This window comes from Hemibagrus wyckioides, linkage group LG19 (assembly GCF_019097595.1).
Source record: "Hemibagrus wyckioides isolate EC202008001 linkage group LG19, SWU_Hwy_1.0, whole genome shotgun sequence".
Lineage (NCBI taxonomy): Eukaryota > Metazoa > Chordata > Actinopteri > Siluriformes > Bagridae > Hemibagrus > Hemibagrus wyckioides.
Genome location: NC_080728.1, coordinates 21,381,358 through 21,397,500, shown reverse-complemented (window position 1 = coordinate 21,397,500; position 16,143 = coordinate 21,381,358). Strand labels below are relative to the sequence as shown.

The window sequence follows — 16,143 nt, the reverse complement described above, 5'->3', positions numbered from 1 at the left end:
TCTCCAGGGTGAAATCAGCACAGCTGCAGGTTCCATAAATACAGAATAAAGTAACGCAGAACCCCACTGAGAGACATAACTGCCTGAGAGAAACTTCTTTATTATGTGTGTTCTAACCTCAGTGCTGTATATAACACACACACACACACACACACACACACACAGCACTGCAGTGCTAAGATTAGTGCTGTTTTAGTCTTTTCTTAGTCATATATCAAAACATCTGAGGTAAATGTGCAGTACAAAAGACTTAGCAGGGGAATGCTAGCTAGATGAACAGAAAATGTAGCTGTGGAATGCTTTTCTTAGTTATATGCTAACATTTCTGAGGTAAATGTTGATGCCCCAGATAGTTCTGTAACATCTTCACTCTCAGTATCTTTATACTGTCTGGATAAAAGACATAGCAGCTGCATGCTAGCTAGAAAAGAAGCATTTTAGCCGTGAAATGTCTTTTCTTAGTAATATACTAACATTTCTGAGGTAAATGTTGATGTTCCGGATAATCCTGTAACATTTGCTCTGTCAATCTGCCTTCCTATTCATATAAAAGACTTTGTGCTAGTTAGTTCGTATGAATCAGTAGCTAGCTTTTACTACTGGTTACCAGTTGCCTAGCAACAGAGGTCGCACAACATTAAACACTAGCTGCGAGCGCGTTATCGTGTGTTTAACTTGTCTGTTTGACTGAAACCACAGTTGAATGATTTCATTTTCTTGCTTGAGATGTTTAGTCTCCACTTTTAGAATACACGGCATGGCACAGGTTTATAAATTAGTGTTAAACTAAGAAATGAATTAATATGAATGTTAGTTACGATGTAGCCTGTTATATATCATATCAGAACCGTCATATTTAGCTGCAGAAGTGCGAGCTGATTGGATCTGTGATCGTATTAACACGTCTCTGATATCATGAGCATCGTGTACAGACATTTTACTGACACCAGAACTCGCCAGAAACCTGTTTCCTCCTCACACATCAGTAAACACCAGAGTATCCAGCTGAATAAAATGTGAATTCGAATTCACGTCCGCCCGACTGAAGCGCGCTCATTAGCAGAGCCGCTAACAAGCTTTCGGTTTTCCTTTGTGCCTCAACGTTAATCTGACTTTAATGATCTACTCTGAGGTCATTCTGGAAACCTGCTGAGGACTTCACCACTCACACAAACCCCCAAGTCTCGCTCTTCCCTTCTCATTTTATATTACTATTTATAAAGATAACCAGAGCCTAGGAAAATGTGGTATATTATATAACTCCACAGATATCCACATTTCCCACCTCATGTTTACGTGCTAATCTGTTGCGGTCATGTGGTGAAAGCTAACACTGATTAATATAGGAACAATGACAGTTGTGTAGCTAGATATCTGCTAGCTATTACTTTTCTCAACTGTTAAAGCAAAATATTTTTTAAAAACTTTGTGTGATGTTAACTAGCTTGCTAAATGTAGCCTTAATTTCTAGCAGGAAAACATACCTTGAAATGAAATGTAACCCTCTATGATGTGGAGGGAGATGTTTGGATAATTTATCTGAACTTAGCTAACTTCATAACAGCTAGCTAGCCTTCTCTTTAGAAGCTAACAAAAAGTTTCACTCACACTGTCTTTCATGCTAACTTTATTTAAATGCTGGCTAAATCTGCAGTCATGTTGCTAATTGTCAGTAAATGTTTTGAGGAAGTGCAGGAGAACAAAACACACAGATTATCAAGCACAAATACAGAGATTAATCATTTCTGTCACAAGTTTGTTTAGTTAATCTGTGTGTGTAATCTTAGTTATCTCCAATATTAGCTGAGGAAGTGGCATCACACATGGATAATTAAGCTAATTTTGCTTTGTAGCTAGCTGAAAGATTATTAATGTAGTTTAATGTAGTTTAGTTGAAATACTTGTAACGTGGATAATTGATTTCTATTTTTTTATGTTCCAACAGTGTGAATAAAGGAAATAAATCATAAAGGGAATTCCTTATTTTTAGCTTTTTGAAAAACATGAAACCAAATTAATTTAGTTACCAAGCACGGAGCTTAGCATGCCAAAGTTCAGGCTGTAATGCTAATTTTTCAGTGAAACAGATGGCCAAAACTTGACTAATGTTCTGAGAATGTATGAAATTACTGTAATTCTCCCAGCTCATGGCTCTTTGAGGAAGCTTGAGGGTATTAAATGCAGTGAATTATAATGATCATGAAAAGAAGAAGATCTGAAGGAGAACCGGATGTGGAACTTCTGCTTTGTTCCACTTTATTCCACGACCTTCAGAGCCACAAATCTGTGCTCTCTGACTCGGTGTACTCACAGGAAACTCAATGATAATAGATGATCTTTTTTAGCAAAAACTAAATAAAAATGCATAAAAAATAATATTATTCATAACATTAAATAATGTTCATAATATTCTAATAAAATAAATTAAAAAATAATAGGACATAATAAATAAATAAATAAATATAAATAATAATAATAATAAATGATAGGAATATATAGGAATAAATAATAAATAAACAAATGAATAAGTAAAAAAAAAATTATTTAAATTAATACATAAATTGAATAAACAATTACATTAAATAAATAAATAAAATAAACATTTTTTTTCTTGGGTTTTTAAAGTGTTGATTTTAATACTTTCTTAGTGCTTACATCCTACACTAGAAGCATAAATACCTTAAAAACACAAAGATTAATATATAAATATTCACATTCCTGTGAGGTACTGTGGGCGTGGCCTGTGTCTGGTGGGCGTGGCTTGTGGCTGTTTGATTAACATTCTACACGCTTGGCTTCGTTCTACGATAAAATTGGGAAAGCACACTAATGGGATGCTGCTTTTCTAGAAATCCTAGAAATCTAGAAATCTCCTCGCCCCTTTCTCTTAGCTAGAGAATTTGTTAGTAGAAATTTCTCTCATCAGGTTTAGAGAAGCTTTCAGTGGGGAAGTAAAGATCGTTTCTAAATATTTGGGTTTAATGTTTCACATCAGAGATGAAACGTGTCTTTACGTTAATTCGGATGTTTATCACAGAAGGTTTTTATCATAACGTTACACTCCTACTCACCTGCTCATGGGTACGATACTAAAAAAAAAAAACCTGTCATGTTTTATAAGGGTCATTTAAATGAATGGTTGCCATGGAGACGGGAGACGGTGAGTGTTAAGGAGCACGGCGATCTCGAAACACTGACATCATACAGAGCATTATGTTCCGTTTTTATATTTTAAAAGAAAACAGTGTACATCTGTGTGCAATGTGGGTCAGAATGACATTACCTACACCGAGAGAGAGAGAGAGAGAGAGAGAGAGGAGTGAGAGAGGAGTGAGAAGGAAAAAAACACAGAAAGTGTGAGCTATTATCATCATTAACATCGTTATCGTCGTTATCATTAAACCAACAGCTATTTGTGTGCAAGTTCTTAATTCTCCAGCTCTTATGATTAGGGGTCCAAGCATCAAGCTCTTGCTCTTCTTCTTCTTCTTCTTCTTCTTCTTCTTCTTTAAGAACAAACCGTGAGCTTTATTCCACAGATGAGATGTCTATCTTGATATTTCACGTTTGTAAGTAAAAGTGACTGATGTCTGCCTTTAATGTGAATGCGCCTGTTCTCTGAAAACTAAAACACAGAAACTAAAACACTTATTTACGCAATAAATCACAAAGTAAAAAACGAGTGCAGTAGCAGCTCAATTCTGCACACAGATTAACTCTGGAGATCAACACAGAAATGAAATAAAATAATAAACGTGATGTTTTACATTACATTTCTTTACATTTTCTGTCACTTGTTCATGAGATGTGAAAGTAACCAGAGCGACTTGATCAATACGTAATCCTCGCTCCTGTTTCTCCTGCCACTGGAAAACACAGAAACTCTGAAGCATACAAAGTTTTTTCTGCTTTCTTCAAGCTTTACCACTAAGTTCCTCCCACTCAGAACCTGAGCTAATGTGCGTGAACAAAATGTTAGCTAATCAGCTTTCAGAAGGTATTCAACAAGGTTAGCGTCGGCTAATTGTCAGGATGTCAACATGACAAGAAGTTCTGTCCTTGTAATCTACTCTCTAGAATTGGCCTCTAGGGGCGCTAGCTGCAGGGGTGCTTGGACTCCGACAATCACCTCTTGTGGCTGTGTTTATTCAGTGCTGTTCCTGAAGCCTACATTTATGCTGATTTGATTCTGAGTTGTGAATTCTTCTAAGGGAATGCTAGTGAGGGCAACACGGTAATGAGACAGGGCAACAATGTCACAAAAAAAATCTTCAACAAACAAGTTCAGTGTAAAAAAAAGCCTGTCTTTGACTGTATCTGCTCTTCTCCACATCATATTCTCTGGATTTGCCCACGTTAAGCCGAGCTGAGCCCAAACTCTAAACTGTGTGGAATTAACTACGACCTGAGCTCAGGATTCAATTACCTCCAACCACCTTCAGCTCTGAAGTGTCATCAAATCAAGCAAACAAACCACAATGTTTACTCAGGGTTTAAAGAGGCTGTAATTCTACAGAGAGGAGAAACTGCATCTACAGAGCAAACACACATCAAGCCATTTGTGTGTGTGTGTGTGTGTGTGTGTGTTGACCATTTTATTACAAAATATGAAATAAAATCTCTGAAATGCAAACACACACACATATGAAAACATGAACATTCACCATCACACACACCAACATTCACCACCACACACACCAACATTCACCATCACACACACACACCAACATTCACCATCATTCACCATCACACACACCAACATTCACCACCACACACACCAACATTCACCATCACACACACACACCAACATTCACCATCACACACACACACCAACATTCACCATCACACACACCAACATTCACCACCACACACACCAACATTCACCATCACACACACACACCAACATTCACCATCACACACACACCAACATTCACCATCACACACACACACCAACATTCACCATCACACACACCAACATTCACCATCACACACACCAACATTCACCACCACACACACCAACATTCACCATCACACACACACACCAACATTCACCACCACACACACCAACATTCACCATCACACACACACACCAACATTCACCATCACACACACCAACATTCACCACCACACACACCAACATTCACCATCACACACACACCAACATTCACCATCACACACACACACACACACCAACATTCACCATCACACACACACACCAACATTCACCATCATTCACCATCACACACACCAACATTCACCACCACACACACCAACATTCACCATCACACACACACACCAACATTCACCATCACACACACCAACATTCACCACCACACACACACACACACCAACATTCACCATCACACACACACACACCAACATTCACCATCACACACACACACACACACACATCAACATTCACCATCACACACACCAACATTCACCATCTCACACACACCAACATTCACCATCACACACACACACCAACATTCACCATCACACACACACACCAACATTCACCATCACACACACACACACACACCAACATTCACCATCACACACACACACCAACATTCACCATCACACACACACACCAACATTCACCATCACACACACCAACATTCACCACCACACACACCAACATTCACCATCACACACACACACCAACATTCACCATCACACACACACACCAACATTCACCATCACACACACACACACCAACATTCACCATCACACACACATCAACATTCACCATCACACACACCAACATTCACCATCTCACACACACCAACATTCACCATCACACACACACACCAACATTCACCATCACACACACACACCAACATTCACCATCACACACACACCAACATTCACCATCACACACACACACCAACATTCACCATCACACACACACCAACATTCACCATCACACACACACACACACCAACATTCACCATCACACACACACCAACATTCACCATCACACACACACACACACACCAACATTCACCATCACACACACACACACACACACCAACATTCACCATCACACACACACACACACCAACATTCACCATCACACACACACACACACCAACATTCACCATCACACACCAACATTCACCATCACACACACACACACCAACATTCACCATCACACACACACACACACCAACATTCACCATCACACACACACCAACATTCACCATCACACACACACACACACCAACATTCACCATCACACACACACACACACACCAACATTCACCATCACACACACCAACATTCACCATCACACACACACACACACACACACACACCAACATTCACCATCACACACCAACATTCACCATCACACACACACACACACCAACATTCACCATCACACACACACACACACCAACATTCACCATCACACACACACACACACACACCAACATTCACCATCACACACACACCAACATTCACCATCACACACACACCAACATTCACCATCACACACACACCAACATTCACCATCAAACACCAACATTCACCATCACACAGACACCAACATTCACCATCACACACACCAACATTCAGCATCACACACACACCAACATTCACCATCACACACACACCAACATTCACCATCACACACACACCAACATTCACCATCACACACACACCAACATTCACCATCACACACACATCAACATTCACCATCACACACACACCAACATTCACCATCTCACACACACCAACATTCACCATCTCACACACACACCAACATTCACCATCTCACACACACACCAACATTCACCATCACACACACACCAACATTCACCATCACACACACACCAACATTCACCATCACACACACCTACATTCACCATCACACACACATCAACATTCACCATCACACACACACCAACATTCACCATCACACACACACCAACATTCACCATCACACACACACCAACATTCACCATCTCACACACACCAACATTCACCATCACACACACACCAACATTCACCATCACACACACACCAACATTCACCATCACACACCAACATTCACCATCACACACACACCAACATTCACCATCTCACACACACCAACATTCACCATCACACACACACCAACATTCACCATCACACACACACCAACATTCACCATCACACACACCAACATTCAGTTCAGAGAGTAATGACGGTAATGAAGGTAATAACAGTAATGACAGTACTGACAGTAACGAGAGTTGAGTAATGAGTGGATTCTACCCATTGTAGCAGTGAGGTTTTTAGTGTATTTATATGAGGTCAGTCGGCCAAGCTGTTCACAGATGCTTCTGAAGGACAGCAGAAATGTCAAAGCTGCAGGGTGCATAGCCAAAAATGTGGTTAGAATGTCTAATATCCACCTCTAGAGCAGAAAGATTGCACTTTGGAGTTCATTGTCTCACCAAGAACTTTACATAATGCATCAGTGACCATCTGCCCCACTGCCATTTTTCTTTCATTAATGAATCAAGCAACACTGACAAATTTCAGCAGCTCTTGAGCAGGGCACATCTCCCAGAGGTTGTGAAGAAGCAAGGCCAAAATCCACCTGAGGGGGTTCCTTTCAAATCCATGCTAAACTCACTTTATCAAACTGCAAGTCAGTGCTAATTGGTCTGGTCTGAACATCAGGCAGCACAAACACCATCACTCACTGGAAAGATGCCAGAGAGGAACTGTGGGAGTGCTGCAAGAGGGACCTTACACTGCAGAATGATTCCACACTCCATCAAACACCTACAAACACCATCACTGTTCATCAAAACACATTCAAATTCACCATAACAGCAACATTCTACAGCACATGCTAGCATTCGCTATCAAACACCGGTATTGTCCATGAAACACTATTATTCATCATCAAACACCAACACTCAAACACCATCATCCTCCAATAAACACCAACATTCTCCATGAAAAACATTTACAAATACACCATTCACCATCAAATACCAAAATTAAATAATTAAATGTATGATCAAACACCATGATTTGCAGAACACCAGAATTTTCCAGTTAATATACATTATTTATTATTAAATTCTATATCCAATCCATCCATTCCGCATCAAACACCAACAATCCCCATCAAACACTTTCTCCAATGAACACCATCATTTATAATCAAACAAAATGAACTGTTAAACACTAAAAAAAGTCATTAAAATATAAATGAACTGTTCAACAATTTTTCATTAGAGATTTGTCTTTAGTATTATAAAGTGTACAACTGATGATTATTACACTCCAACACGGTCCATTAAACACCATTAAACCCAAACACTGTCCATTAAACACCATTAAACCCAAACACTGTCCATTAAACACCATTAAACCCAAACACTGTCCATTAAACACCATTAAACCAAAACACTGTCCATTAAACACCATTAAACCCAAACACTGACCGATTAGAGATGATTACACTTCAACACTGTCCTTTAAACACCATTAAACCCAAACACTGTCCATTAAACACCATTAAACCAAAACACTGTCCATTAAACACCATTAAACCAAAACACTGTCCATTAAACACCATTAAACCCAAACACTGACCAATTAGAGATGATTACACTCCAACACTGTCCATTAAACACCATTAAACCCAAACACTGTCCATTAAACACCATTAAACCAAAACACTGTCCATTAAACACCATTAAACCAAAACACTGTCCATTAAACACCATTAAACCCAAACACTGACCAATTAGAGATGATTACACTCCAACACTGTCCATTAAACACCATTAAACCCAAACACTGTCCATTAAACACCATTAAACCCAAACACTGTCCATTAAACACCATTAAACCAAAACACTGTCCATTAAACACCATTAAACCAAAACACTGTCCATTAAACACCATTAAACCCAAACACTGACCAATTAGAGATGATTACACTCCAACACTGTCCATTAAACACCATTAAACCCAAACACTGTCCATTAAACACCATTAAACCAAAACACTGTCCATTAAACACCATTAAACCAAAACACTGTCCATTAAACACCATTAAACCCAAACACTGACCAATTAGAGATGATTACACTTCAACACTGTCCTTTAAACACCATTAAACCCAAACACTGTCCATTAAACACCATTTAACCAAAACGCTATCCATTAAACACCATTAAACCCAAACACTGACCGATTAGAGATGATTACACTTCAACACTGTCCATTAAACACCATTAAACCAAAACACTGTCCATTAAACACCATTAAACCCAAACACTGACCGATTAGAGATGATTACACTTCAACACTGTCCTTTAAACACCATTAAACCCAAACACTGTCCATTAAACACCATTAAACCAAAACACTATCCATTAAACACCATTAAACCCAAACACTGACCGATTAGAGATGATTACACTTCAACACTGTCCATTAAACACCATTAAACCAAAACACTGTCCATTAAACACCATTAAACCCAAACACTGACCGATTAGAGATGATTACACTTCAACACTGTCCTTTAAACACCATTAAACCCAAACACTGTCCATTAAACACCATTAAACCAAAACACTGTCCATTAAACACCATTAAACCCAAACACTGACCGATTAGAGATGATTACACTTCAACACTGTCCATTAAAACCCCATTATACCCAAATCCTGGTCATTAAACACATTAAACCCAAAGACACTCTATTAGAGATCATTAAACACTATTAAACTCCAACACTGTCCATTAAACAAAAACACTAACCATTGAAATTCAAATTCAAACCATTAAACACCATTAAACTTAAACGGTATCCATCAAACACCATTAAATACAAACACTGCCCATAAAACACCTTTACACTCCAACACTGCCCATAAAACACCTTGACACTCCAACACAGCTGGTAAAACACTATTAAACTCCAACACTGCCCATGAAACACCATTATACTCTAACAGAATCCATCAAACTCCATTAAACACAAACACTGCCCATAAAACCCCATTACACTCTAGAAGTATAATTAATGTCAGCAGTAGGCTTTATAAAGTGCAGCAACTCCAAGAATGAAGGAAAGTATTGGTGTGTTGGTGTTTGTTAGGTGTAGGATCACATTGCGCTAGTACGGATAAAGATGGCGGTTAATCTGAGAGAAGTTTGACCTTTTTATACTCCACTGAGGTTAAAACCCAGAGGGCAGAAACTCTGTTAGTCCAGCTCTGCTCCATCATTCATCAGTGTTGCAGCAGAAGAAATCAATGCTGAATGTGTGTTAGAGAATAAACATCTAACGGAATATATTTTGCATTTTTAAAGTGTCGAGCAAATAAATGGCTAGTTTGAAGCGACAGACACGTCAGTTCCGGTAAGCTGAACAAATTGGATAAGAAATAAGAATAAAAATAAGAACCTTCTCCAAACTGCTCCAGAAAGAAACGCTGGTGTTCAGGATAATTAGCTCTGTTCATTAAGCAGGGCTTTTACTCAATCTCCTCGTCCATATTCCATTAAAAATGATCAGAGGAATTCCGCCACAAAAATCAGACGGATTCGCGGGTTTAGCCGTCAGACGACTTCGCTGTATTCGGATCATCTGATGAATCGCTTTCTGCTGCTCTCTAATAAACTCTCTAATAAACTCCAATAAATCGCTAATTATTCTTTAGCACATTACACAAATCAATACGCTTCTATCGCATTAAGGTAAGACTGGAGGCCGGAGTTTCCTCGGGACAGAATGATGTGTCCGTAAAATCCATTAGCTGTAATTGATTTGAATTCATTTTAAAATGAACAGGTTTAAACACGGCTTTATCGAGCTTTTAGGTTACTGTAAAGACAGCAGAGCTTTAGAGGTTAGCGCTGTGTGCTCGAGACTGTTCAGGCACCTCAGCGCTCAATGTGTTGGAGTAAATAAAATAACATAAAATAAATAAATAAATTACATTAAATTAATGAAAAATAAAATAAAATAAAATAAAATAAAATAAAATAAAATAAAATAAAATAAAATAAAATAAAATAGAAGCCTGACACTGGAGACTAAAATTCACCATAAATTGCACAAACATTTTTCCTTACACACTTTTCCTAATTAAATCCATTTACATGGAGCGGTTGCTATGGAAACGCATTAAAACCAGCGCATTAACGTATAGAAACCTGTGATATTAATATATAGAAAGCTGCTGTTAGTGAAGATGAATCAAGCGAAGATCAGAGCGACGTGTGTCTGAAATCAGCAGAATATTCAGCAGAGCCGTGTGTGATTTATATAAAGCATGCTGACAGTTCAATTTCATTTCGTCTCAGTTATAAGTCACTTGTATAAAATCGTCTGTCAGAATAATAAATAGAAACGTCAGCATGGGGCTGAGCTCCTGATCGGCGCTGCTTCCTGTTTTTAACAGAAAGGAAATTATAACGAGATCGTGAAATCCTCGTGGACATGTATGGATTAATACGTGGAGGATGTGGCTGTGTTCAGGACTCATAGAGCTCAATTTACTGTTTCATCTCAAAAGCTCTCAAATCATAAGCTTGTGTGTTCAAATCCCATAATTCCCAGTTCCACCAGTATCCCAGGGACTTTAAACTCCTTAGGGATGGAACTAGTTAAAGATCTGGAAGTGTGGATCATTTCATTAATGCAGTTAGTTTTTGTTTTGATATCTTTTACCGTTTTTCTTGGTGCTGCTATCATTTATATTTGGTTTGTTTTTATATTTTGTGAGAATAATATACAGAACAAATTCATCACAGTACAGTCTAACGTTTCAATACAGCGAGAAATACACGTGATGTTTGTTTTTTTAAAAATAGTCCAAAACTATGGAATGCTTGCAGACAAGATCCAAGTGTCCAGGTTTTTCTCTGCTGTTTCCTGTGGGAAAATTTTAACCACAACAACAAAAAACCTCAATCTGTTTATCAATTCCTGAGTCATTTTTGGCTACAGTCGTCCAAAAGGATGCTTTAGAAAAGACATAAGTTTAATATCACTTGGTCGGTGTAGTGCGCTCTAGACAGATGAAGCGATGTTAGTGAAGTGTGTCAGAAAGTGAATCAGAGATGAACAGAGTAGCAGCAGAGAAGGAAAAGACATATGCTGGAAAATCAGAAATCACAAACAGAGAAATAACACGTAGAAATGCAGGATTTACAATTAACCAGGCTTTAAAAGAGAAGGAAATCTGGAATAAATAAAATAATACTGTGAAACACGGAACAGGTGAACACGTTGGATGGGGGCGGAGTCAAAAGTGAAAGCAAAAGGACAAGAGATTTTCATTCACTACAAATATTCATGATGAGGATCGTAGCTCTGTATATTCTGTAGGTATGTGGAATAATGTGAAGACGTGGAGGATTTTTACTGGAGTCGACTGACAGCAGTGGTTTAATTTCTCACATCCTGAAAAACAGCTAAATGCTGCATCTCCTCCTCTTTTCCGCTCAGCTTAAAGATCTCTCGCTGACGTGTTTTATGACCCGTAACGCTCGAAACTAGCCCATGTTTTATGCATGAAGCCTTTCCACAGTGTAAACCTCTCACGCAGGGTTAATAAACACTGCTCACAGCTTCCCATCACTCCACTTACACTCATGTCCCTATACAGCAGAAGACATTATTATTATTATTATTATTATTATTATTTATATGCTGGCCCGTGTTACAGATTTAAGAGTCCTGAGTGTGTATATGAACTGAATGAATACAAATGCAGCTATAAACTCCTTTAAAGTAGCAGAGAGGAACTTTCCACTCTTTATAAACAGGGAAGGAACCGCTAGTTATGAAGATTACTCCGAGTTAACGAAGCTGAATTGTTTAATCAGGGATTGTTACAAGTTGAACCTCAATTGTTTACGACTAGCTACTGTAAAGCAAGTCATGCCCCATGTGGGCGGAGCAAACACATGGTAACACTAGAAAGTGTTTCACTGGAGGAAGTACGGGATTCATTAAATATATATCAATCATTTAATGCAGCAAATTAAAATCTTCACCTTCACCTGCAGCAGGTCTGTGTTTTATCATGTCCTCGTTACGTCCAGACTAAAGTGTTTTTAATTTCCTACTTAACACCAATCCAGTGTTAGCCTTCCTTATCTCTCCTGCATTAAATCCACCTTTATTCCATTCAGTGTCTGAAGCTCTTTATTGTCTAACCCTTCTGTGATTTATGATGCTGGAATAAACATCACCTGTAGTTCAGCAGCTGCATCTGTTCTCAGCACAGCAAATGCATCTCACACACACACACACACACACACACACGGTTTAAAAGGTTGACACACTGAATTAAATCCGCATTACAGAAATCACCTCAGGTGTTCATGTGCGCTTATAATGCCGTTATATTACCATGAAAGTAAATATGATAAATATCCGTTCAGCTTTTTCAGGGCTGAAAGTTCTCCTGGAGGAAAAGTGAGATAGAAACAAACAGCAGCGATGAGATCATTAATGAAACGCACGCAGGGAAAAGGTGGAATATTTCCTATGGAATATTAACGCTGCACGCGCGCTGGGAATGACAACACCATCCCGCGATTAAACACACACACACACACACACACACACACCTATCAATCACTAATCATTTCATTTCAGATGTTTATAAAATGACATTCGCACCATGGCGTTTCATTTTATTCTCTCACACACATATACACGCGCACACACTCACACACACACTCATACACACACACACACACGCACACACACAGATATATATCCCGACGTGAGATTCCACACGACCGGAGAAAATCATTCCCAAATCCCGAACTCATGCCGACCCGATTCGGTTTCCAGGTCCAGCAGAGTGCTGTGTGTAAAAGCTCCAGAGAGTAAAGCCGAGATTCCGGAGAGAAAAGGCAGATTTGCCCCCGTTACTCACCTCGATCCAGGCTGAGAGGCTGCACTACTGTCGCCATGACGGAGCTGGAGCTGGGAGTGAGGAGGGAAAGCTGGAGGGGGCTACTGATACCGGGAAAAGCGCCGACTGGAGCTCCTGCTGGAGACAGCAACTAACTACTGACTACTGAAAAACCTGCTAACTACTGACTACTGGAAAAACTGCAAATTACTGACTACTGGAAAAACTGCAAATTACTGACTACTGGAAAAACTGCTAACTACTGACTACTGGAAAAAATGCTAATTACTGACTCCTGGAAAACCTACAAACTACTGACTACTGGAAAAACTACTAACTACTGGAGCTCCTGCTATAAAAGCAACTAACTAGTGAAGCTCCTACTGGAGAAAACTACTAATTAGTGGAGCTCCTGCCTGGGAAAACTACTGGCTACTAGAGCTCCTCCTATATAAGCAACTAACTAGTTGTTGACTCGTGTGATATAAGTAAACCTGGCAAACAGTCCATCTTTGTAATCGGAGGCTTTATTGGACGTGTAGGCACATCATACGACAGCTGCATAATAACACACCGCTATCTTCCGGAGGGGAGGGGGTGTGGTCAGGTAGAGAGAGAGACCTTGTGATCACATACGATAGTGATGTCACACGTATTGCTGTACTACATCCCCTTTCCAAAGCATAGTACTGTATTAAACACAAAACAGGATTAGACTCATTAACATCAAAATTCCTTATAATGAACATTGAGTCAAGCTTTTGTTACTTCACTAGAACAACAAAAGTCGTATTAAGCAAAGACTGAAAAGTAACTATTGTGTGCTGTGAACAGATGAATAAAGCTTATTGTACAATAACAAAATTTGTATTGTTATATTAGATAAACAATGAAACAAAAATGTGCAATTCAGTATCATATCAAACACTTCAGTCATGTATTTTGGGTTAGGGTTAACAGTGCATCCAGATCGTGTCACATAAGGACTGGCTCTCAAATGTGTGCGTGTGTGAGAAGTTCCTTGGCCGGTGTTTGTTTGAATGAGTACTTCAGGTATCTTTGGAACTGGATCATTCACTTTTGTTGGACCACAGATTACCTGATAGCCATCATCATTATCATCCTGACCTGGCCTTAGCTCTTCCACAGAGAGGAGATGTCTGCAGTTTCTCCTATACTCCTTTCCTCCCAACAGGACAATGTAAGATCTTGGTTCACTGCAGACGTCTTTCACAATTCCTCTGCTGTCATAACCACGAGGGGTTTGCATCCTCACTACTTGACCTTTTGAGAGTGTGCTCAGTTGTTTGCTTCTTTTGTCATAGCTGTTCTTTTGACGCTGTCTTTTCTTTGTCAGCTGTGCGTGAATCTCTTTAGAGGCCAGAGGAGAAGGTTCTAGCAAGGAGCTGTGCAATGGTAAAGTGGTGCGGGTTTGTCTGGACATTAGTCTCTGAGCTGGAGAGCCAAGCTTTGGATCTCGTGGAATATTTTGCAGATTCAGTAAGTTGAGATAGATGTCAGTGCAATCTCACTTGGACTTTTCCATGAGTTGTTTAGCGCTACGGACTGCGCGCTCTGCTAGGCCGTTTCACTGAGGGTAGTTCGGACTACTGGTCTTACGAACAAACTCCCAGGCCCTAGCGAAATCTTTGAACTCATTGCTCACGAACTGTCTCCCATTGTCTGTGATGAGGGTTTGAGGTGATCCATGAACAGAAAAGTGTCTTTTTAGCTTTTTGATGACACTCGCTGAGGTCAAATTCTGGAGCTGGTCAATCTCGTACCAGCCTGAATATGAATCAACAAGCACCATGTAATGGTGACCATTCCATTTGAAGATATCAGCTGCTACTGTTGACCATGGTAGGCTGGGAACTGTATGCATCTGGAGGGGCTCCTTTTGCTGGTGGGGCTTGGTGCTGTTGCATGTGGCACAAGATATGATGTAAGCATCAATGTCCTTTGTCATGGTAGGCCAAAAGAATATGCCACGTGCACATTGTTTTGTGGGTTCAGCACTAGGGTGACCTCTATGCACAATTTGCATGTATTCCAGATGAAGTGTTTCTGGGATAACCAATTTGTGTCCCTTCCACACAAGTCCATCATCTATGATCAATTCGTGTCTGTAAGGGTGAAATGGCTGCATTGCTGGGGGAAGACTGTGCAGTTTGTTTGGCCATCCTTGTCGAATTGTATTCACGAGTATTTGTAAAGTGGTGTCATGTACTCTGTGGTGTTT

General features: G+C 39.5%; 1 protein-coding gene across 2 annotated transcripts in view; it reads right to left on the bottom strand.

The window, feature by feature from the left end:
• lin7a (lin-7 homolog A (C. elegans)) overlaps nucleotides 1–14,202 on the bottom strand; it is a 34,715-nt gene extending 20,513 nt beyond the window's left edge. Inside the window, exon 1 of one of the 2 annotated variants that reach the window (XM_058416561.1) lies at nucleotides 13,923–14,202. In XM_058416561.1, coding sequence (XP_058272544.1) covers nucleotides 13,923–13,959 — 37 coding nt within the window. In that variant the 5' untranslated portion in view covers nucleotides 13,960–14,202. The remainder of the gene's footprint in view (nucleotides 1–13,922) is intronic. The other variant, XM_058416562.1, reaches the window with a different exon arrangement.
• Nucleotides 14,203–16,143: the final 1,941 nt, after the last annotated feature.